This window comes from Diadema antillarum, unplaced genomic scaffold (genome assembly GCF_040938485.1).
Source record: "Diadema antillarum isolate AM-2024a unplaced genomic scaffold, OU_Dant_1.0 scf00000029, whole genome shotgun sequence".
Taxonomy (NCBI): Eukaryota; Metazoa; Echinodermata; class Echinoidea; order Diadematoida; family Diadematidae; genus Diadema; species Diadema antillarum.
Window position 1 is genome coordinate 6,093,451 of NW_027270918.1, and position 25,651 is coordinate 6,119,101.

At 40.6% G+C, this 25,651-nt stretch overlaps 2 protein-coding genes across 2 annotated transcripts in view; one reads left to right on the top strand and one right to left on the bottom strand.

The window, feature by feature from the left end:
- The window catches only part of LOC139739173 (inactive tyrosine-protein kinase 7-like), a 101,254-nt gene extending 91,103 nt beyond the window's left edge, over window positions 1–10,151 (top strand). The window contains exons 6-13 of the mRNA XM_071649791.1: window positions 715–1,008; window positions 1,581–1,714; window positions 3,106–3,241; window positions 3,545–3,814; window positions 4,576–4,842; window positions 6,682–7,029; window positions 7,883–8,115; window positions 8,840–10,151. Of these exons, the coding sequence (XP_071505892.1) occupies window positions 715–1,008; window positions 1,581–1,714; window positions 3,106–3,241; window positions 3,545–3,814; window positions 4,576–4,842; window positions 6,682–7,029; window positions 7,883–8,115; window positions 8,840–9,415 (2,258 nt within the window). The 3' untranslated portion in view covers window positions 9,416–10,151. The remainder of the gene's footprint in view (window positions 1–714; window positions 1,009–1,580; window positions 1,715–3,105; window positions 3,242–3,544; window positions 3,815–4,575; window positions 4,843–6,681; window positions 7,030–7,882; window positions 8,116–8,839) is intronic.
- Window positions 10,152–19,324: 9,173 nt separating this feature from the next.
- Window positions 19,325–25,651, bottom strand: part of LOC139738590 (DNA-directed RNA polymerases I and III subunit RPAC1-like) — a 30,839-nt gene continuing 24,512 nt past the window's right edge. The window contains exons 7-11 of the mRNA XM_071649209.1: window positions 24,815–24,947; window positions 24,147–24,266; window positions 21,800–21,867; window positions 19,967–20,015; window positions 19,325–19,539 (exon numbers count right to left, since the gene is read on the bottom strand). Of these exons, the coding sequence (XP_071505310.1) occupies window positions 19,412–19,539; window positions 19,967–20,015; window positions 21,800–21,867; window positions 24,147–24,266; window positions 24,815–24,947 (498 nt within the window). The 3' untranslated portion in view covers window positions 19,325–19,411. The remainder of the gene's footprint in view (window positions 19,540–19,966; window positions 20,016–21,799; window positions 21,868–24,146; window positions 24,267–24,814; window positions 24,948–25,651) is intronic.

The window sequence follows — 25,651 nt, forward strand, 5'->3', positions numbered from 1 at the left end:
TTCTCTTGTCCCAAAGTTTATCTGCGTCCCATTGATGAGGGCAATAAATAAGGGGGATGATGACAAATGGCAACGTGCAATAAACATTATCACCTCATCTCATGCAAACAAATCACTGAAACAGATCATATCAGTGCTCATGATGACCATAAATCATTTGCTGATTGTATGAACCAGACTTTAGAGTGGACAGGCAGTGGGTACAGATACAGACAAACTTCGGAGACTTCGCTAGATCAGAAGTTGACATCCACCGCCATTACTGAAGCATCTTGAGCAGTCATAATACTGTCCCCTGCAATTATCTTTGAATTGATGATGTGTTTATCCTTTCTGGTATCCACCATCATTACTTAAGAGCATTTGAATAATGATGATGTTGTCTCCTGCAATTATCTGTGAATTGATGATGTATTCACCCTTTCTGATATGCACCATCATTCCTAAGGCATTCAGAACAATTGTGATGTTGTCTTCTGCAATCACATGAGAATTGATGATGTGTTCACACTTTTTATATATCCACTACCATTACTGCAGCTTCAGAACAGTTGTGTTGCTGTCTCCTGCAGTCACCCATGAATTAATGATGTGTTCACACTTTCTGATATCCACCACCATAACTGGAGCATCTCAAACGGTTGTGATGCTGTCTTTTTCAATCACCTGTGAATTGATGATGTGTTCTCATGTTTTGTAATCCCCTGTCTTCAGCTGTACACCCCTTGCCGCCATTTGAGACCATCACAGTGGTGGAGAACACCGTCAAGTCCATCAACTGCTCCTACGAGGAGGGCGAGACGGGGGGCATCCCGACCCCCTCCCTCCAGTGGCTGAAGCCGAACGGTAGGGAGGTGTCGCGGAACAACACTAAGCGCATCTACAGCGGGGAGGACGGCAGCAAGCTGGTCATTAACCCGGTCAGGAAGCAGGACGAGGGAAACTTTACCTGCCGAGCGTCCAACATCGCCGGACAGGAGACACAGGTCCTGCAGCTGCTTGTAGCCAGTAAGTCTAGTGCCCTGTCCAAGCTCCGTCGCTGTGGTGCATTGAATTGATCAAAACTGAGAATTCTAATATGATGCTGTCAATTTGTTGTGTGGACATACTGAAAATTGGTTGATTCTGACTTGTCTTTTAACCATTAATCTATCATAGCTTAGACTGTAAATAACGCATCAACGAAGACATCTTGAATCTTGGAATTGATTTTATTGTCTAGTTTGAAAAAGGATTTGTTTGCATACTTATCGACTAAAATTCAAAAAAAAATTGATAGCTCTGCAAAAGAAGACCGCAAATACATGATAGTCCAAACTTTGTCATGAGTTAATCTTTGTTTATTCATGTCTATGTGTGTATCTCTTTGTATATGTATCTCTTTATGTGTCTATTTATCTGTCTGTTTATCTATCTTATCTTTCTGTTTATCTATTATTTATTTTCTATCAGTATTTATGTCTCTCTTACATGTGTGTCTATTTACAAGACACTTCTGTTCCTGTCCAAACTTTATCCAAATATTGGATTTTATATGTACATAGACTCAACAAATTTTTCCTTCCCATGTCTGTCTTCAGTTGCCCCCACGATCACCACCAGACCTCGAGATGTCCACGTGAGGGAGTATGAAGAGACCGCTCTGCACTGTGCGGCCACGGCAACCCCCACGCCCGTCATTAGGTGGACGTTTGATGGCAGGCCTGTCGAGTCTGTAAGTAGGAAGAGCGATAGAATCTGAATGGTGCGACTGACCATTGATTGGTTGCACATGGAAAAGGATGCAGGTCAATATTGAAAGGGTTTTATCATAGACCTCACAACACCTTGATAAAAAGCAATGAAGCGAAGCATGAAGATAGTGGTACAGAATCAAGTCTTTTTATATCATATCCTTTTTAGCTCACCTGAGCCAAAGGCTCAAGTGAGCTATTGCGATCGCTCTTCGTCCGTCGTCCGTAAACTTTTTACATTTTCATCTTCTTCTTGAGAACCCCATGACCGATTTTTACCAAACTTGGCAGGTAGCATCCCTAGGGGGATAGAATCTCAATTTGTTCAAATGGGCACCATGCACCACCTGGGGGGCCCCCAGAGGGGCCCAAACCCCCCCCCCCCAAATTAAGGAATCTTTAAAAATCTTCTTCTCTAGAACCAGAAGTGAGAGAGCTGAGTTAATACTTTGAGTTGGTACATTGATGATTGTAGTTTCAAGTTTGTTCATGGCAGAATCACCTGGGTGCCCCCCTTGGGACCCAGGGAAGGGGGTGGGGAGGGGTCCTAATGGGGCCCAAATTGTACATTTTCACCTTTTTCTTGAAAATGCCGTGATGAATATTCACCAAACTTGGCAGGTAGCATCCCTAGGGGGATAGAATCTCATTCCCATCATATGGGCACCATGCCCCACCTAGAGGGCCCTGGGGGGGGGGGGGGCCTAGTTTGGGGCCAAATTGTAAATTTTCATCTTTTTCTTAAGAACCCCATGATGAATTTTCACCAAACTTAGCAGGTAGCATTCCTAGGGGGACAGAATCTCAATTCCATCAAATGGGCACCATGCCCCATCTGGGGGTCCCCCAGGGGGGCCCAGCTCATCTCCCATTTAGGAATCTTTAAAGATTTTCTCTAGAACCAGAAGTGATTGCGCTAAGTTAATACAATAAGTCAGTATTTTGATGACTGTTGTTTCAAGTTTGTTCATAGCAGAATCAGGGATGTCCAAGTTACTAAGTAAAAGAAAGTTCAAGTTGAGATAAAATTTATTTCTTTGCTGTTTTGTTTGTGGGAGGTTTTCTAAAAAAAATAATAAATTAATAAAAAAATATCTTTGAAGGCATTATATATTTGATGGAGCTTAATGTCCTGTTTTTCCCCAATTTGGCTATTTTCAAGCTAGCAGATCAACTTATTGAATTGTTTAGTATATGAGGCTTTGAAGGGATTTTTTTTTTTCAGATTTGTTCAGGGTGTTTGTTACTTTATCGCCATGATGTAGTGAGTAGGGCAGACTCCCTCCACAAATACCATATCATGTTGAGGTACACTCAAGAGTTGCCTCCTTGTACACCGGTCACCTGTTTTGTCTCTCTCCTCTGGCTCCAGAAAATGGGTATTGAGGTGACGAAAAATGGCACCCTGGTATTCCACAGCGCCATGAACCACCAGAATGGAACCTACACCTGCAACGCCACCACCATTGCCGGCTGGGACTCCGCCTCAGCAACGGTCTATGTGAAAGGTGGGTCATCTTGGCATGTTTTCTATTTCCACTTCCACTTGTCTTGATGTTCCTTGGTTGTGACCATAGACATTAATGCTTCATATGCAGCACAAGTCAGAGAAGGCCTATTTGTATAATGTAGTACTAGTAGTACATTTTACAAGGAGATATATGCGTAGTAGCAGTAGTAGTAGTAGTAGTAGTAGTATTTGTAGCAGAAGTAGCAGTAGTAGTAGGTAGCAATAGTAGTGAAATGAACAGTCATAGTAATGTTTTACCAGAGTTAACTAACAGCACCAGTTGCTTTGTCCTAAAATGCAGCTATCCTGAAATTCAACCCTCGCCCTGTGGACAAGACCCTGGAGCGGGGTGAGACAGGCAACCTTGTGTGCCATGCTACTGCAGCAACGGACCCTCACATCACGTGGTACAAGAGGGGCCAGTTAGGCACGTGGCCGGAGCACGTCACTGCTTCCACCCCTGGGACACTGGTCTTTGAACCAGCCATGAAGAGTGATGAGGGCACATACATCTGCATCGCGTCTACTGGTCTGGAGCGCATCAATGCCAGTGTCAAGATCGAGGTTGTGGGTAAGTTGATAACTCACTGCGCTTTGGAGGGTTTGTCAACAAGCTGTTGGTAGCATTAGTGAAAACTAGGATGATATGATGATGATGATGCTGATGCTGATGATGATGTGGTGGTGATGATAGTGATGTTGGTGATGGTGATGGTGGTAGTGGTGATGATAATGATGTTGATAATGGTCATGGTGATGATGATGATGGTGATGATAGTGATAATGATGATGATGATGATCATGATCATTATCATCATCATCATCATGGAGATGGTAATGAGGATGATGATGATGGCCCTTCATTGTGGTGACAGTGATCGTGATGCTGATCATGAGAAAAAAGAAGATGAAGATTGCAGAATTGAATTTTGGTAATAGAAGAGGGAAAACAACAGAATTGATTAGATACGATTATTATGGTGAAGCTGTATGATGAAACTGATAACTGATGAAGGTATTGGTCATTTATTGTGGTGTAAGCATGACTTTTTGTCACAGCAAAGCAAATGGATCATCAGCACAATCTCAGTCTCAAGAATATCACCCTGGTCATCACAAGTCTGTGTTTCTTTGATGAATGTCTTGAGAAATAATGTGTTTGCTTTTTAGCTGCATGTGTCAGGGCATTTAAACACATGAACAAAATACAATCTTTGTCACCGTAAGAGGACAATTAAATGGTCTTTATCTTTTTGACATTATTTTCCTGCTTTTCTACCTATCAATTTCTGTTATATAATACTTCAATTCCATGTTTGTCTTGTATTTCAGTGAAACCCAAATTCCGCATTGTGCCCCAAAACACCTCTGGCTTTGAGGGCTACTCTGTGCAGATTGACTGCTCGGCCTATGGTGAGCCCCTCCCCACCCTCACGTGGATCAGCAAACCTCTGAGCAAATATCCGGATCACTTTGTCCAGTTCCCCAACGGAACTCTCCATATTCCGGAACTCCATGCCACTGATGCTGGCAATTACCAGTGTATCGCCGGGAGCCAAGCTGGGTTCAACATCACCGAGATCACACTCACCGTCTACAGTAAGTGAGAGAGTCATGTGACACCAAGCATGGGCTGTCACCTGACAGTTTAGATGCAGACATTAAAGATAATAAAAAGTTTTGGTACCTCAAAAGTTTCCCTGAATTTCCTTGTCTTGGTTTGTGTTTCACGTTAAAGTACGTTGTCTGTGAGAATTACTCGCCCCAAAGTGCTCTCATGTCTTGTAAATCATGCAATAATGGTTTCGTACCAGAGCCGTCGCCGTACGGCGTCGATAAATATTGTACGAAACCACTGACTGCGACCAGCAGCGTGCAGCCCATTGTACGCATAGCTAACTGCGACCAGCAGCCCCATACGCATAGCGTAATGGGGCTTCGCATTGTAGCATTCAGGATCATGACAGAATTAGTATCGCGGGTAACTTAAAATACAAAAATTTCTTCGATTTGAAGACTTACCAATTAATTTGAAGTATTGAAAACAGGCTTCGAACAACGTTTGGTTCTGCCAATAGTCCCTTTCTTTCCAAATTGATGACTGAATGTGACTTGGTCGAGAGGACCTTGGGAGAGCTACATACACTGACTACTACGGCCAGCGCATGCGCACACAAACATCTTATCCGTTAATGGATTTGAAATTTGTGCACATGTGATGTGTTTGCATGCACTGGCTGTAGTATTCAGTGTATGTAGCTCGATCTCCCAAGGTCCTCTCGACCGAGTCACATTCAGTCATCAATTCGAACAGAAAGGGAGTATAGGCAGAACCAAACGTTGCCCGAAGCCTGTTTTCAATACTTCACCTTAATTGGTAAGTCTTCAAATTGAAGAATTTTAGGGATTTTAAGTTGACATTTATCCTGCGATACCAAATCTGTCATGATCCTGAATGCTACAATGCAAAGCCCGATTACGCTATGTGTATGGGACTGCTGGTCGCTATGCGTATGGGGCTGCTGGTCGCGGTTAATTGCATGATTACTAACCCATGAGAGCACTTTGGGGCGAGTAAGTCTCACAGTGTTAGTTATATGAAAGGTACTTTAACCTGAAATACAAACTAAGACAAGGAAATTCAAGGAAACTTTTGAGGCACCAAAACTTTTTATTATCTGTAAGTCTCTTCAGCCCAATTCACACTGTTGTCTGTGTTGTACTTTTGATCTGAGTCTTCTTCCAGAATGATTATGTCTTATAATCTTACGTCATATAAGTTGATTTAAAGTGAAGATGATGATTGGCAGTGAAAGAATACTGTACGTGCCATATATTTAGGGAGTATAAATTTTCACGAACCGGGGACTTCCCGACACTTGTGCGGGTGGTTAAATTCGCAATCGAGATGTACAGTGATGAGCGGAAAAAAATGTGTGCATGCATGTTGGATTCGTGTCGGGATCAGAGTTAATATTTTTGCATGTTGTTAATTTCACGAATACCACCCGACTCGCAAAATTTACGAAAAATAAAAAACTCATGAAATATACCGTATATACAGTACTACAGAAATGCAAGTGTGTGGATATGAAGGCATAGTGACCATTGTAGTCCAGATATGTTGCCGTGTTTTGTTGTGTTTTTTGTTACAAGACTTGCAATTTCCATTCTGATCTTAACATTATATATGAAAGAGTGTTATGCTATACATTTATAAGTGTTGCAGTATTGCATTACCACAAATTGATCAATGATATGATATCTTTAGTCTGCTGCCAACTGTCCTGAGGAAGATTGTATTGTACAAACATTAAGCAATTTGTTAAATTAAGGAGTGATGTTTAGATGTGACAAAGCAATGTACGGGGAGGAATGCATGAATAGTAGAGCAGGTTGATAATCATCAATTTTTTTTTCTCTCCCTAATTTCTGCAGAGGAGACACCCCCTGACAGCCAGCCGGTTCCAACCCAGGTCATGACCCGCACCATCGCCATAGCAGTCGGCTGTGCAGCGGCCTACATCCTGCTGGTGGTCGGTCTCATGCTGTGGTGCCGGCAGCGCCGCCGCCGGTACCGCCGCAAGATGAAGAGCATGGAGCAGCCCAACGGTGCAGTGGTGACCGCCAACAACCGCATGCTGAATGAGTACCACGAGGAGGAGAACGGAAAGGTGGCCGACGGTGACATTGCACTGAGCCCGACGCCCAGCAAGAACCACCAACGAGGGAGCTACGACAAGCTGCAGTTCCCCAGACACGACATGCAGACCATCACCGTTATAGGTAACTATCTCTAGCAGAGTGTATTGTGTTATCTCAGTAGAACAAGAAATGGTCAATCATTTAGCAGGTATTGGTAGCTGGAGTGTGCGCCAGTTTATGTGAGATACCTGCCAAGTTGGATCAGCTGTCTCTTTTACTTCACAGGCCATAGAGACATTCTGTTCTCTATTACTTCTTGCATCATCACCTGTCAATCATTGTTACCCAAAAAGGAGAATGATGGATAACTTGTCAACTAATCACATGTCATTCTGCTGTCAGTTTTTCAGGCTTACGCATTTATAACAGGGTCCGTGCCTCCAATTATCACGGCGTGATCAGTATATTTCACACACTTGTGATTGATGGCAGCAAAGAAATTAATCAGCATTCTGCGACTGCTTGATACTGATTAACTACAAACCGAGTTACATGTGATTCTTTTTTTTTTTCAAAATCAATCAAATTTAGAGCATTAGAATAATGTCGATGTAATGTCAGCAGTGTCAGAAGAGAATGTCCTAAAACACACACAACAAAACTTTATTAAAAGTATTTCCATTATTAGTGCACCTTCAAAAAAGTATTTCCATTATTAGTGCACCTTCAAAATGACATTGCTCTGTATCTTTACTGTGTTTCGTACAATTGTGCTACATACAGTGTGTACATGTATAATGTATACTGATGCATATAATTCTTAATCATACTGACACTTTGTTAGATTTTGCTAAATCATGTTTTACTGTATCGACAATGGAATGCAGAAATAAAACTGAATTCAACTGAACATTTCAACAGCACAGTGTCTCAAGCCATGTGTTTTAGCTGTGGGGGAATGCATTATCTCAATCGGCCACGTTTCCTTTCCCAGGTCACGGTGCATACGGTGAGGTGTCGCTGGCGAGGGCGGCGGGCATCAAGGACGGCGAGGAGGCGACCACGGTGATGGTCAAGGCCCTGCAGACCAAGGAGGAGTCCCTCCAGCTGGACTTTAGGAGGGAGATTGAGATGCTGTGTAAGGTTAATCATGAGAACATCGTCAAGCTGCTGGGGGTGTGCCGTGACGCCGAGCCTCAGCTCATGATCACAGAGTACCTGGACTGGGTGAGTTACTATTTCCAGATTACCCGGTGTTCAGTCATTCAACTCCAGTGTTTTCTCCAGATAGACATATCACATAAAACAAAAACAAATACAAATGCACTCACAAACACAAACACAAACAGACACTCACAAACACAACACAAAATTTCGGATACCACAGTTTCTCAGCTCGTTTGACAAGTATGTGAATTTGGATCGACCATATCCTAGAGATTTTTACTTGTTCCTATCCCTACCTCTAGTCTTCTCGTACAGTTTGGATATGTCTGTCATCAGATGAATCTAGCTTAAGCAAAGTCTGTTCAGTCTCTACCTAAAGAGATGAAATGGGAAATGAAAAAAGAAAAAGAATAGTCAAACCCCCAAACTTGCTTGTGTGCCATTTTTAACAGTAAAATCTTCAATGAAAGAAATCATTGGACTGATTTGAGTGAGCCTCAAAAGAGGTTACAGATTGAACAGTTTTACAGATTGAGTTGAAGGAAACACTCGTTCAGTCGTAGTCTTGGAACATGTGATGAAAAGAAAATGTCAAAATGAACTGCAAAAAAATCACAGCTAGGCAAGTGTTTTCTTCATGGAAAATGGTTCCATGTGTCATGTCTAAAATTGATTGCTAATTTGTGTTTCCTAAAAGTACATTTCTGCTTGCAATCTACATGGTACAAGATAAAACAGTGAACGTATTAAATTTGTGGCATTTTCAATGAATTATCTTCCCTAGGGTGATCTCAAGCAATTTCTCCAAGCTACAAGGGGTGAGAACGGTACCAAGAATGTGCCTCCACCCCTAACTCTCTGCCAGAAGATTGATGTTGTCAACCAGGTGGCACTTGGCATGGAACACCTGTCCAACAACCGCTTCATTCACGGAGACCTGGCTGCCCGCAACTGTCTACTCTCGCCGTCCATGGAGGTGAAAATATGCACCATGTCAGTCAGCCAGGACCTGTACCGAGCAGAGTACCACGAGTACCACCAGAAGCTGATCCCAGTACGCTGGATGCCGGCAGAGGCCATCTTCGAGGACGAGCTGTCGACAAAGAGCGACATCTGGGCCTACGGGATCTTCGTCTGGGAGGTGTTCAGCCAGGGATCCCTGCCCTACTCGCAGTTGGACAACGACGCCGTCATGCGCGCCATGATCGACGGCGAACTCATGCTGGAGACACCGCCCGATACGCCGGAGGAGGTGGAGATCATGATGCACCGCTGCTGGGCGGACAGTCCAAAGGACCGACACTCTTTTGGGGACATTGTCCACCAGTTGGGTCGCATGTCCACAGACAGTCAGGTCTAGACGCCATCACTCGGTGCCCGCTCCCTGCGGCAGGCTTGCGCGCACAGTTGGCGCTGCGGATGGTCCTGGATGTGCATAGGGTGAACAGGCTAAAGCTTTGTTGCGTTCTGCGAGTGTGGTGTGGAATACCAATCTATGCATCATGCACTCTGTGAGGTAGATCCGCTAGAGCGATAGACACCGTCTATCGGGAGAGAATCAAAGGTTTTAGCAGGCTGCTTGTTACGTAAACAGATGTTCTGTGAGAAATGCGCAAGTCCAATGTAAAGCTTTAAAGATGGGATATTCCGTCAAGAGTTCTTCCAGGAAATACGTTGCTAGCAACATATTGTTGACCTGTTTGAGCCGAGTGACATCAGTGAATTCCCCTTGCAGTCGCTGTGCCCTTCTACCAGGGGATGGACAAACCTGCAAGAGAGGCCATCTTGTATAATCCATCCACTGAGATTTTTTAAAAATGACTTGTGTGTAAGACTATTAAGTAGAAATGTAGTTGTTTTCCTTTCTCTTTTTTTTTTTTTGTTGTTGCAATTTTCTGGCTAAATACTATTTATTGTGCTAATGTGAATTATGTCTTGTGTATGTTGATGACATTTGGGAAATGCAGCAACTCAAGTGGATTTTAATCGCGTATTTTGAAGTTGAAAAGTAATGTAAAAGTAATGTAAGGTAAGGTTGCTCATTGAGTGGTTTCATATTTTCATCTTGAATCTCATTAAGTGAAGCAATGGGCATTGCCAAAACTTGTGCAAGTGAGGAGAAAATGCCAGAGAGGGGAATATCAGAAGTAATGCACCATGCATCATAAATGTGTACTGAGAAACTCAAGAGATATGTTGCAAAAAATATTGGTCAAAATCTTGACCATCATTTTCCTTCTTGCAGTCAAGATTACGTCTGTGAATTTCATGTAGGAAAGTCATGATGTTGGATCCTTCAGAGAAGGACCCGATGTTGCACATTTTTTGTTCAGGTGGGCACAAAAGTACAAGAGTGTATGCTGATTGTGAGTCAGCATTTTCCAGTGTGTTGTACATGCATTAACAAATTTGACCAATGTACAGATCTGTTTGATGTGAAAGATGTATCCGAGACGTTCATTCTTTCTCTAATGTCCCATCCCTGGAATTGCCAAATTTGATCGTCGCTGAGATCAGATGTGTACGTGATATGTGTTGTGAGCTCTGAAACAGAGGAGAATGTGTATAACTCTTCTTCAACGTAACTATACCTTGCAAAGCCTTTGAAGTCTCTTCCCCCAAGGTGCAGTACTATGTGTCTCCAGTGTTTCAGTACCTTAGGACAGCATACGCATAGTACTTGTGTGAGTAGTATCGAGCATTTGTTGATATCACAGGGCATTGTACATTAATCATCGTTCATAGTTGTAACAACATGTAAGACACTGGAAGGAAAATTTAATGCGACTGACTCTGTAGGATTACCTGTGGATAGATTTGAGAGGGTTCAAATACAGCGTACTATACCTGATGTAGCAAGAGTCTGAAACTCGTGTACAAAATTGATAATGTTTTCATGTGTAGCATGTCATTCATAGTGTTTGCCACAAATCCATTGGACTAGCTGTAGCTCCTGAGATGGCAAGAAGTGTTGCTGTTTCACGGAGGAAACGGACGTTTAAACGTCTTAGATGGTGACTTGTACATAGATGCAATACTGTAACTTTAAGTGTATGTAAAAACTGTGAGGCTAAAAGAGTCTTGATGTAAAGAAAAAAAAGAGAAAACAAAAGAAAACTCCTATTGGGTAGCCTAATCCATACAGGGTGCTCTAGCTTTCATTTCATTCATCGCAACTATCGTGGGAAATTTTTCACTGTGAGATCATAGCTTTGCAGATATTGTAGATGTTGGTTCATTTGAAGTTAATCTGTCCCATATTTTTGTCCTACTAGTCTAGAGTGCTTACTGTCATTGACAAGCTGCTCAGTTTGGTATCAGTCATTCGTTTCCCCCGACCAACAATGATCCACGCGGGACTTGACTACTGGGGTGCTACTTACGAGTCGCAACTCATACAAGTCGTCAACCTGTTTTTTATCAAACATTTTCTTTTGCCTCAAGCATTAAATTAATGCCCACACCCCCCTGACTGAGATGGTCTTGTAAATTTCAAGTCTTTTTCCTGTTATCTCGTGACTTCCAACCAGTATTTTCCAATTTCAATGTGCTCATAATTTTGACCAAAACAGAACAAAACAAAGAAATCATAATTGCTGTCCAATTGTTTTACAAAAGCAAGTATTATTGTGTGTACATGTTCCATTAAGAAGTGCACTGTTGCATCCGTTATAATGCTTCCATAAATTGGCAATCCTCCTTCAGGAAAACCATATGGCACAGGGTATACTTATCCAGTGAGAATTTTTCATTTAGAGACTCATCCGCTCTCAAAACGGGCATGACTTGTTTTGGAGCGGCAGAGTGATGTTTTGGCTGTCAAGATATGTTCGTAGAGATGTTTGTGTTCTTTTGTGTAGCAGCATTTGCTGCTACAGTCTCAACCTGGAGCAGTAAGACAGAACCATGCCCTCTCCCATCCCTGAAAAAGTAAAATTTCCGAGAATCTGTGGCATGTTAGATATTAGTACTGTGCACTCCAAACACTGCTATAGCGAAATTCTTGTCACAGCAAAATCGAAATTCAAGTCCCAAAGTTATAATCTATATATCTTTACACACTATACTGTTTGGCTATAACAAAATTTTGATGTAATGAAATAAAAACTACCGGTCCTGAGGACTTTGTTATAATGAGAGTGTACTGTAGTTGGAAAGAAACACTTGACATTTGAAATAGGCAATTGTGAGGTCTTTCAAATTCTTAAAATTCACAAGTACAGTGGAATGTTAGTACAGATCCTCCTGTTCATTGTTAGTTTTGGCCAGTTACATAATAAGTACCTAATGTAATTAGCATAATTCTCCAATACCCAAGACTTGATACTTACAACCCTTATAAACAAGGGTCTTTGCCCCCCCCCCCCCCCCCCCCCCCCCCCCGGAAAAAAACAACAACAATAGTACCTTGGAGTGAATGTTGGTTTGAGAAATTATCTAAGAGAGCTACGTGTGCATGTGTGTATGTTTATGATGAATATATGCTGCATAAAGGGGACCAGTGAGATATATATTTCTTGTTCAGAAAGACTGAACTCGCACACAAGAGCAACTTTCATGTTAATCTTACCATTTCTCCCTCACCCGGTAATATAGGAGAAAATAAAACAGTTCAGTAACTTTTAATTAAAAGCCTTCTTTACAAGTGTCTAGCCAGCATAAGTTGACTTTTGGTGTATATGCCACAGTCTCCCATCAATACTAAATTTTATCTTGGTGCAAAATAGTACTGGTCACTTGGAAAGCTTGATGATCAAGTCTTTTAATCTTTTTAACGAGTTTGTATTCATTGTTACCAGTACTCTGACTCATAATTCATCTTGAAATATTTCATTCAGACATATTTGTTTTCAACAATCTTTTGATATTCAATTTTTGTATTTCTTGTCGGGAAAATCTAAGTTATTGATTTGTATACGTTGTATTTCACATTGTGTGATGTCAATGATAAATGTAAGACTGTTAGCTCCACTTTAAAAAAAAAATATGTAAAGATAGCTTATGTAGAACTATTGTATTCAAGCATTCAAGGATCTTTAATACCAGGTCACAATTTACAGCGCTTTCACTGGCTGCATGTGCAGTCACAGGTTACTCGCCAATAAATTAATGTACTACTGTAATGATGTTTTCAAAATTTGAATAATTCATGAATCAGTTATGACTTTTTATCTTGCCATCTACATCATTTTCCCCCTTTTATTTGTATCAGTGCATGAACACATTTAGATTAAATTTGTAATGGAGCACCAAAAATTACTTCAACTGTCTGTTCTATTGTGGGTCTCACTTGGACAGCGTGCAGAGAGATTCCAGTTGCACTATAGAATTCCAAAGTGTGATGTCATGGACATAGCCATTCATTGCGATGGAAACTGGTTCAAAACAACCTTGCATAGCCAGAGTGTTTTTCACCCCAGCTATAACAAAAAGCTTTGACATCATCACTTTGGTTCTCTTTTGGTTACTGCATCAGGATCGTCAAGTTTTGATGCAGTAACTGGAGAGCTGAATCCAAAGATTGATGGCAAGTCCCATGAGACAAACGCAGTAATTTCTAATCACAACATTTCATGGATAATGATAGATTATGGTCACAAATTTTCTACGATGGTGTGATAGGATTGTAAACTAGGTTATGTATCCTGCCAGTCTCACATGGAAGAAACACACAAGCATTCTTTTTTTTTCTTCCCTTGCAACTTGAACTGTGCATGGCTCCTTTTCCAATTTCAAATACTGTATTCTGATTCAAATATATGAAGTACTGCATTTTGATAAAAATTTATGAACCCTATCCCACCAAAATTCTGTACTTTTCATATATTGATCTTTTAAAAGGCCATAGTTATTTGTGTCACTTTTGGGTTTTTGTTTTTTGTGCTTGGTTTTGGATGGTTTTTGCTTTCTTTCTTTTTTTCATGTTTTTTACTCTTTCTTTTTATAAGTAATATACTTCCATTTTTTACACTCTGTGTGATAACTGCTGTTTCTTAATGACTCCCAAGGAAGGCTTTGTTATTGTCTTTCTGTGAATTGCCCAACAATCAACATTAGTTTGTTTGACAAATCTGCAGCCTTTCATCTTTGTTATTTTTTTTTAAAATGTGGAAATCCTTTCAGATATTGCTATTTTTGAAAGGAAAGAAATTTCATGTTTTAGCAATGCTTTTTGTCATATTTATGCTTGCAAAGCTCAAACTGTAAATATGTGTAAATGTTGGCTTCTGTGGAGAGCATTCATTGTGTGGACAAATGTCTTTTACTCGTAAGTGCTATTTTTTATCATTTTATGTGTTTTTGTTTTTCTTGAAGGAATAAAAGAGCAATATTACTGTTGTTGTCTCTGAATATTGATATAAATGCTATTACATGTATGCATTTTATAGATTGCTAAGAGAGGAATGTATACTGTGGCAAGCATGTACATATGACAAAAATCCTCTCCCAGGGAGTACTTGTACCTTAAAAGTTGGAGAAATTTGCAATGAAATCATAGCAGATTTCTTCGAATTGAAAAGTAATGTACCAGGTGGAAAATGATCATCTAAGGACTTAAATTCTAACTTGTTGTAAGCTTTAAATGACATGTCTGTGATCATGTAGAGAGTGATACAACTTCTGGATGGCAAATTTTGTCTGCAGTACTTCAAGATAATAAAAAGTTTTGGTACCTCAAAAGCTTCCCTGAATTTCCTTGTCTTGGTTTGTGTTTCGGGTTAAAGTACGTTGTCTGTGAGAATTACTCGCCCCAAAGTGCTCTCATGTCTTAGTAATCATGCAATAATGGTTTCGTACCAGAGCCGACGCTGACCAGCGTCAGTAAATATTGTACGAAACCACTGACTGCGACCAGCAGCGTGCAGCCCATTGTACGCATAGCTAACTGCGACCAGCAGCCCCATACGCAGAGCGTAATGGGGCTTCGCATTGTAGCATTCAGGATCATGACAGATTTAGTATCGCGGGTAAATGTCAACTTAAAATCCAAAAATTTCTTCGATTTGAAGACTTACCAATTAAGTTGAAGTATTGAAAACAGGCTTCGAACAACGTTTGGTTCTGCCAATAGTCCCTTTCTGTTCGAATTGATGACTGAATGTGACTCGGTCGAGAGGACCTTGGGAGAGCTACATACACTGGATACTATGGCCAGCGCATGCGCACACAAACATCTTATCCGTTCATGGATTTGAAATTTGTGTGCGGACTGCATATGATGTGTTCGCAGGCACTGGCTGTAGTATTCAGTGTACTGTATGTAGCTCTCCTAAGGTCCTGTCGACCGAGTCACATTCAGTCATCAATTCGAACAGAAAGGGACTATAGGCAGAACCAAACGTTGCCCGAAGCCTGTTTTCAATACTTCAACTTAATTGGTAAGTCTTCAAATTAAAGAATTTATGGGATTTGAAGTTGACATTTACCCTGCGATACTAAATCTGTCATGATCCTGAATGCTACAATGCGAAGCCCGATTACGCTATGCGTATGGGACTGCTGGTCGCTATGCGTATGGGGCTGCTGGTCGCAGTTAATTGCATGATTACTAAGACATGAGAGCACTTTGGGGCGAGTAAGTCTCACAGTGTTAGTTATATGAAAGGTACTTTAACCTGAAACACAAACTAAGGCAAGGAAATTCAAGGACACTTTTGAGGTACCAAAACTTTTTATTATCTTTAACTTTCCCAGGATTTTGCCCGCCGAAATAATGTAAGCGGGTTAACGTTACGTTGGCAATTGATACAGGTTGATCGGTAGGCGTAGAAGTCTCAGAGACACTGTAGTGTGGGAATGCCATAGAGTGGCAAGGCTGGCCTGGCTCAGATATATGTGAGATTAACAGTTAAGGAATTGTGTATAGCTTTATCACCGATCTCTACGCAAGTACACACACAGCTGAAAAATCTCAACCGAGTCGACCAGTCTGATAAGCATATGCCTCAATGTTGCATATTTGCTGACATGTGGCCGACAGGCACTATTCTTGAGCTTTTAATGTATCCCGATGGATTAAATATTGATCAATTCATTCGGACCAAACCATGAATGCCTGAATGCCCCACGCTACTGGGTCTAGAGCCTCACTAAATAGTTATGCCACCATATTGACTAAAGTGTCCCCCCCCCCCCATGTTTGACATTTGAGAATTAGACATGTAATTATCCATCTTTACTGGACATACAATATACATTCACATTCTTCCAGGACTAAATTCCTTTAATCTACAGCCAACAGGTGGACCAAGTTAACAGGAAGAATGAACCAAAGATAACAAAGAAGGTGAATTCTAATTATGTTTCTAATATTTGTTTCCATGTTGTTATCACTTTCTTTGAGTACTGTTTTCTACTCTAAAAATTGTTTTCTATTTATTGCATGGAAGTTTCGCTCTTGTGGGAAGTATAAAGATCTGTACATTTTGTAGTTATCAATCTGCCATTACTATGTGTCTATCTATAGATAATGTTTTGAGACATTCTCCACAATTTGTAATCCTGTAGTCATTGAGCATAGAATTATAGATGTTTTGTTTTTCTGTCGATTTTTAAGGGAAACGGCAGGAAAATTGCAATTTGCTTGTAAACTGTAAAAGAACTGCATGCACGACCAGTAAAATGGAGAACCTAGTGTCATCTGTACCTCTTTGTCATAAAGTCATCCTGTTCGTTTCTTTTGTTTTTCTCCTGTGGAAAAAATGCATACAGACAAAAATAAAAGTCAAGTTCATATATATAAAAACCAAAAATGATTTGAATTTGTGTGTCTGTTTCCTCCACGGACTAATGCTGATTTTCATGCAAGTGTGAATCTGGGTGTGCATTTGTGGACACATCACTGGACCTGACGTCGATGTAGGGCAATTTGTTTATTTGTACTGGCATAGTAGTACCACAACCATCGAACTAGGCATTATACACTGTACAAGCTGAAATTTTTGTGAACATATTCATTTCATGAATTGCTACTTGTCGGGCATTTTCAGGTGTTAACTTTGCAGTTGCGAGGGTCTTGCCACTTTACCTTTCAAAAAATATATAAGAATGAGTAACACACAGCAATACTAGTACATGTACTGAATGTTTTCACTTATTGATTCCCTGTACATACATGTAAATAGTCGTGTGAACAGATAGTCTGACTTTCCTCCAACTTCACTAATGTGTATTACTATTTCTGCATTCGCTGAATCCATGTGTGCATTCGAGGTAAGTTCCTCTTTGAGATAGGAAAAAGTGTAGTCCCCATGGTCATTATACCACCTGGGCAACAACATAGCTTGGGCATAGGGCATCGATAGGTCTTAAAGGGGAAATCCACTCCAAATATAAGTTAATCTGATGAAAAACAGTAAAATATTACGAGTTCAACAGTATACTATAATTTTGATCGAAATCGGATGAAAAATAAGGAAGTTATGACATTTTGAAGTTTCACTAATTTTTCGGGAAACGGTTCTTGAACGTTCAATATGAAAATGCAAATGGCAAAGTGAGCACGTCGTCCCCTCACAACTTGCCATATAGTTTGTACATGAAATTTTGAAATTTCCGGTCTTTCATTCACACGCAATTATATCCATGGCTCAAATCCTCGTATATCTAACCGATCACTATTCTGAAGTTATTCAACCAGGAATAACATCATGTTTCAGACTTCAATGACAGAAATATTAAATTTTTAAAATTTTTGTACACATTGAAAATTGTGAGGTTATGACATGGTTAGCTCATTCATTTGCATATTCATATCCATTGTACAAAAACTGTTTTGCAGAAATTAGCAAAACTTCAAAATGTCATAACTTCCTTATTTTTCATCCGATTTCAGTCAAAAAAAAAAAATTCCTTTGAACTTGTACGATTTTACTCTTTTTTATCAGACTTACTTATATGTGAACTGGATTTCCCCTTTTAAGGGTCCAAGAGAGAACATTGCTAAGGAATACAATGGTATACATTACTTGCCATTTCATTGCCTTTATTCAGAAAAACACTCGTGACCCAATGATATGGCCAACACACCAGTATATTGGTCACAGCCTGTCATGGATATAGGGGAATCTCGTTATAACATGGGTGTCAGATCCGACTTATTTACCTCGTTATAATCAGGACCATTGTTGCAACTGTACGCTTGGAATACACTCATATATGGTGAACATGTTCAGCTATGACGGGTTTTATACATACTATGAAGCAATATTGATGAACAGGAGAGCATCACTGCAGACAAGTATAGGAAGTGGTTTAATTCAAGGGAAGTTTGCTGGTTTTCAAATGGCACACGATTTTGCCCACTGTTTGGTCTGGACCAAAACTTTTTGATACATCCGCACAAATTCCACTTTTTCCTCTTGGCCCGAAATTCATCTTGCATTGAGAGAAAATTTGAATTCCTACATGTTAACATGTACAGGCTGGACAATTATGACAATTTACGTCATCAAAATGGAATCTCGTTGTATCTGACCTCGCTATATAATGGGACTCCCCTGTTGTAGAATTTGGACAATGAGGATGTAGACAGGTTAGAACTGTACCTGCTGTGTATTATACTAAGTACATTCCACATAACATGCAGAAGAAATGAATCACTGCAATATCTACATGCTTTAGCAAGTGCCTGCAGTCCAAATGTTCATATACAGGCTGTGTCTAATCAAGTCCAAAGTCATAGTGGTAAACACTCCAATCTAACCCACACTGTCTGTTCACCAACACAGGACAAAACTTGCCAGGAGGCTGCACATTATCCCACACAGGTCTCTGGTCACAGTCCATCTTACGGGAAAACCATAGTTCTGATGAATGTGCTCACATGCCCGCTTTCATTGCAGTGGTGTCCCAGTTCAATGTCATGTTACGCACTTTGACATGTAGGTCACGGGTTGAAGTCTTCCTACAACACTCACATCTCTGAATGAAGACACTTTCTCCACATATGCTCGCACCTATCAAGGTGTATGAACAGGTTAACTGTGGGAGGCCGAACATTTCTGTGAGTGGATCTTGCATGAGTGAGTCAGAGAGAGTGACAGCCTTGCTGGAATACTCGCAACTGATGGAAAGGGAGAAGGCACCTTACGTTTCGACGTGTCTCAATTCCAGGAACTGGGTAATAGCATGTCGTAGAGCGCTTTGAGCATTATGGTGAGATGCGAGACACGCTCTATGAAGAATAATTTACAGTATGATAATCATCACAAATCAAAGGCTCACTCCAGAGTTTTCTCATTCTCTCTTCTGACTCATCTCTTTCCACAAGATATTTCTGGCTCAATTGTTCACAATCAGGAAGCGGTTCCCTAAACCGCAAGTTCTCCTGAAATCACCTCCAATCTTCTTCCTATCATGTCTCCTCTCCTTGTCTGATAGTTTCCTGGTCACTCAGGAATGTCTTGCACTTGCTCTTCAAGACATTGATGGCCTCTGACACCAAGACATCTGGAGTCAGAGCTCCTGTGGACTCCACGGAAACTGGGGATGCACAGGGAGGAAAGCAGACATCCGAATGACAAGGCAAGGTCAACATAGAAGTTAAGAAGTTTATGAGAGATATCTTAAACCAAATGCCCACATCTAACGAAAACATTGCAGTGCTCACAATGAAGAAGATGCAGTAATTCCATTGTTCTCAGTCAGTTCATGACAAGTATAAAGTTAAGATGATCATTTTGAAATAGCTAATAACTTATAACCAATTGTTGATTAATTGACTAATTGATTCACTGATGAACTGATCGATAAATATCATTCATAAATAAAAATGGATTGTTTTTCAGTTTGTCCATGACACACATCTGATTCAAATTCAATATCTCTATGGGACAGTATCCAGGAGTTTTCCTCTTCATAACCATCACCCCAACATATACTGCTATTAAGGACTAAGAGTGATACTTACATATGAAGTGATTTCGTATTCTGTTAAGCTTCACACAGTCCTTCAGCTCCTGTGAAGAGACGGAAATACAGTCACCATTTACTGAGACTTGAAACATTTGAGCACTGTTTTAACAAGATAATATTATGGCAGCATTTCCATCGCATTGTATTTTTTTTTTTCTGCTCAAAGTGGAATGGACAACAGATATGACAGGGCACACTTTTCACAAGACATTTGTACAAAATCTGTCAAAACTCAAAATCTATCTCCCTAGAGGAAGAGAATAAAATGTACACCAAATTGCATCCATAGGTGGAGTGATCCCAATAAACCCTCACAGGTCATAGAAAGTATGTGCAGGAAGGAAAATCAAAAGTAGCTGTACGAGCTATTGTCACACAGTGCATTAGGTTGTCCATGATTCATCACGACTGAAATAATCTTAGAGTGTGATTCTCCCCATGGATTGGTAAATTTTACTTTATGAATATAAGTCTCATAAACTGAATTTTGACCACTGTTCTTTAATCTGGAACAGAGACATAACATTCAAAGACAGAAACAACTACAAGTCCCCCCCCCCCAAAAAAAAAAACCAAAAAACCAACAACAACAACAAAACAAAACAAAACAAAAAACAAACAAACAAACAAAAAACAAAAACAAAATCCAAACAAACAAACACACAACAACAAACAAACAAGGAAAAGTAGAAATTACGCGGTGCGTAACATATGTCCCCGCCGGAAGTAGCATTTTGTAACAAAATGTGCAATATAGGTAAAAAATCAAGGTCAAAGGTCAAAGAAGTCAAAGGTCAAAATTCTGTGAGAAGTTTTGAAGCCCTCACCTAGTGCCATCACATAAAGCAAATGGAATCGAAATTGGGTTAGAAATGGCGAAGGAGTAGCATTTTGTAGCCAATGTACAATATAGGTCAAAAATCAAGGTCAAAGGTCAAAGAAGACAAAGGTCAAAATTCTGTGTAGAAGTTTTGAAGCCCTCACCTAGTGCTATCACATAAAGCAAACGGAATCGAAATCGGGTTAGAAATGGCGCAGGAGTAGCATTCTGTAGCAAAATGCACAATATAGGTCAAAAATCAAGGTCAAAGGTCAAAGAAGTCAAAGGTCAAAATTCTGTGTAGAAGTTTTGAAGCCCTCAACTAGTGCCATCATATAAAGCAAACGGAATCGAAATCGGGTTAAAAATGGCGAAGGAGTAGCATTTCGTAGCAAAATGTACAATATAGGTCAAAAATCAAGGTCAAAGGTCAAAGAAGTCAAAGGTCAAAATTCTGTGTAGAAGTTTTGAAGCCCTCACCTAGTGCCATCACATAAAGCAAACGGAATCGAAATCGGGTTAGAAATGGCGAAGGAGTAGCATTTTGTAGCAAAATGTACAATATAGGTCAAAAAATCAAGGTCAAAGGTCAAAGAAGTCAAAGGTCAAAATTCTGTGTAGAAGTTTTGAAGCCCTCACCTAGTGCCATCACATAAAGCAAACGGAATCGAAATCGGGTTAGAAATGGCGAAGGAGTAGCATTTTGTAGCAAAATGTACAATATAGGTCAAAGGTCAAGGTCAAAGGTCACGACTGAAATTCTGTGTAGAAGTTTCAAAGCTCCCATGTAGTGCTATCATATAAAGCAAACAGAATCAAAATTGGCTCATAAATGACAGAGAAGTAGCAAATTGAAGATTTTGATCACACACGGACGCACACACGGACACACGGACACACGGACGGACGGACGGACGGACGGACGGACACACGGACACACACACGTACGGAGCCCGTTTCATAGTCCCCTGCTCGAACTCGTTCGGCGGGGACAACAAACATACTTACATCATGTGAGAAGACTTCTCTACTGCAGGTATCTCTCCTGGGATGAGCCACAACTGCTTCTGGCACGCCTTGATACAACCAATGCAAAACAGATATTATGCTATGTCAGCAGGCTAATTAACATCATCTGGTGAAGACCAACAAACATTTACATCATCAAGGAAGTTAAAATCTTGGACTAGTATGCTTGTTCATCTATTCAACCATAATAATGCTTTTTTTAACTATTGTACAGAACACTCTGTAGAATCAAACAAATTAAATATTGTATATTTTTCAAAGAAAAACAAAATGCATTATCTGATTAGCAATGCATCACATCAGATTTGTACTACTATCTCCTTCAGGGGCTTGTGTACAAGGTACTTTGCAAACTTGCAACCTCAATGAATAACAGGATAAATAGGGATTTAAACTTTGTGCATAATTACTCATTCCAAACAAATTCTAGGGAGTCTATCTTCAAATTTATTCCAACACATCCTACATATTATCTGATCATGGTACTGCAGCTTTTCAGGTAAAGTTTATTACAGTACTCTAAAAAAATTAAACTTGACAACCACTGCACTCACTATGCATTACTTCCACATCAAATTTAACCAAGTAACCATGAGCTTAATCTGCTTCGTTTCTCCTACTTGTAACAACTCACTGAAAATGGTTTATCTATGCAATGTAGCAAAATCATTATGTGCTATCAAATTACATTCCTGACAGTACTGTTCCTCCCTCAACATCTGCATCTACGAAAATAAGTGAGTAATTCCCTGAAGCTAGATAAGACAAGAGACCCGCGGGTCTAGCGCTCACCTGAGTATCGCAAGTTCACCTTTCACGCAGTCACTAATCTAAATTAAAATTTGACCAGGCATTCTCAAGTAGAAGATGAAAATGTACAATAAGGGCCCAATTTTTTAAAGATTCCTTAATTTGGGGGGATTGGGGCCCCCTGGGGCCCTCTGGGTGGGGCATGGTGCCCATTTTGATAAATTGAGATCCTGACCCCCTAGGGATGCTACCTGCCAAGTTTGACAAAAATCCATCATGAGGTTTTCAGGAAGAAGATGAAAATGTACAATTCAGGCCCCCATTTGGACCCTTCCAACCACCCCCCCCCCCCCCTACCCAAGAGGGGCACCCCTGGATCTCCTATGAACAAACTTCAAACTACAGTCATCAATGTACTAACTCATAGTATTAACTTAGCTCTATCACTTCTGGTTCTAGAGAAGAAGATTTTTGCGGATTCCTTAATTTTGGGGGGTTTGGTCCCCCTGGGGGCCCCCTAGGTGGGGCATAGTGCCCATTTTAACAAATTGAGTTCCTAACCCCCTAGGGATGCTACCTGCCAAGTTTGGTGAAAATGGGTCATGGGGTTCTCAAGAAGAAGATGAAAATGTACAATTTAGGCCCCATTAGAACCCTTCCCCACCCCCCTCCCCTGGGTCCCAAGGGGGGCACCCCTGATTCTGCCATGAACAAACTTGAAACTACAGTCATCAATGTACTAACTCATAGTATTAACTTAGCTCTATCACTTCTGGTTCTAGAGAAGAAGATTTTTACAGATTCCTTAATTTTGGGGGGTTTGGGCCCCCCTGGGGGCCCCCTGGGTGGGGCATGGTGCCCATTTTAACAAATTGAGTTCCTAACCCCCTAGGGATGCTACCTGCCAAGTTTGATGAAAATCGGTCTTGGGGTTTTCAAGAAGAAGATGAAAATGTAAAAAGTTTACGCACGACGCACGACGCACGACGCACGACGGACGACGGACGACGGACGACGGACGACGCACGACGCACGACGCACGACGGACGCCGGACGAAGGGCGATCGCAATAGCTCACTTGAGCCTTTGGCTCAGGTGAGCTAATGATAAGATAAGATGATGATAGATACAAATGTAAGATGAGAGATCTGACTGGATGAATGTGCGTGGGGTGAAATTGTGTCACACCGTGAAGGGGTTCTCGGCAGCCACATTGGATGTCCACCCTGAACGACCAGGTCGTTCTTTGCTCTAGCATTCCTCATACGACACAACAGACAACGGTGCAGACTGTGTGGGGTTTTCATGGAATGCAGACGCAGAAAAATTAAACTGTAAACCTTCTTCTTCTTGTGAATGTCATTTGCCTTCATCCTATCTTTGCCCCTCACTTCTTGCATGAAATTCTTTATCCTCAACACACCTCTGTGATCATATATATGTATACTGCGTGCATCTTCATATCCACAGTTGTGCGTATGTGTTTGTACAATGTAGCCTTTGTACAAGGACATTCTAAAATTAGTTGAACTGCTTGAGGTATGATCCCTGTTTGTCTAGCTGCCCATCACCTTACCGTTTCTGTCTTCGATCTCGATGACACCGGGAGAGAAACACTTCTGCAGCAGCTTTGCATTCTCCCCTCGGATCGGCTTGGTCAGGACAATCTCAGGCATGAGGCGATATGACGCAGTGGCTGGATGATAGGAAGACAGCAAAGGACAGAGATTGAATTTTGAATGGTGGTGAAGAATTGATATTAGACATATAATTTGAAAAGTATGACAGAATCCTCTTTCACACCCTCAATCTGTTGATAGTTTAGTAGTCACAAATACTAGACCCTGCTAGTCAAAGATCAGATGTATAAGACGTATGTCATATCAAGGTATGAAAGAAAGAAGTAGACGAGAATGCTTCTGTAGACAGTTGATTACAGCCATACTGCTAATAATAGTCACACCAGTCCCACATACTAATACCCATATTGGATCTTTGTACTGAAACTGTTCTGGATAGTATTTACACCATTGATTTAAATTGGCTGACATGTGTCATCTGCGGGGCATTTCATGAAGGAACTTGTCGGATAAAATTTAGTCTGATTGGCTGATTTTTATCCGACAAGTTCCTTCATGAAATGCCCCCCAGGACAACAAATTTACATTTGTAGCTACTTGCTGTCAAAATAAGTTTCTAAGACTGGCATTCCATTGAAGCATGGAGTACACCATGCATGCTTACCGACTGGTGAGAACTTGGCGTGGTCCTTGCCGATTCCCTTCACACAGTGCATTTTGAGGTCAATCTCCTGTCCGGGTCTCAGCTTGGCTATCAGAATGTCTTTGTCCACAGGACCAATGCCTTTGGGTCCATACTGTAAAAAAGCAAGCAAACAAACAAACAAATAGAAATAACTAGAAATGTCGCTATGGCGACTGGTATGCCTCCGCCATAATGCATGATTCTCCTAATAGGTCTATACTCAGTAGTACATGTGGACAATGTGTGATTACATTTTCACAAAATTGGCAAATTATTAAAATGACATGTTTGTCACAAATGTATTGAATGTTTACCTTCCTTGACCTATGTTTAATTGGATGAATAGGAGAGCATGTATTTGGGGATTTAAGAACTTTAACTTGACTTTGACCATTTCATAAGTTTATGCACTGAGTAATTTTCAAGGTATGGAGAAAAAGCGCAATTTCTGTATTGAACAGTAAATTGTTATCATTTTCATCTGGCCTTTGATTTATAAGAGAAGCACTGTCAGGCAGAACATACATAAATTCAGCATGTACTAAGTTTCAAGATAACTTGAGCCACTTCCGAGATATGGAGAAAAAAGTAAGTTCAGCACTTTCACTTGATCTTTGACCTTTTGACCTTTGACCTTCTTGGCAAAACAAAATCCCAGAGAATCTCTATTGGGTTAGACATGCATACATCAAGTTTTAAAAAAAATATATCCTGCTGGCATTGCATAAATATAAGGAAAATAGTAAGATTTTGAAGTATTGCCCTTGACCTTTGACCCCTGACCTTTGACCCCATGAACCCTAAATTCCCTAGATA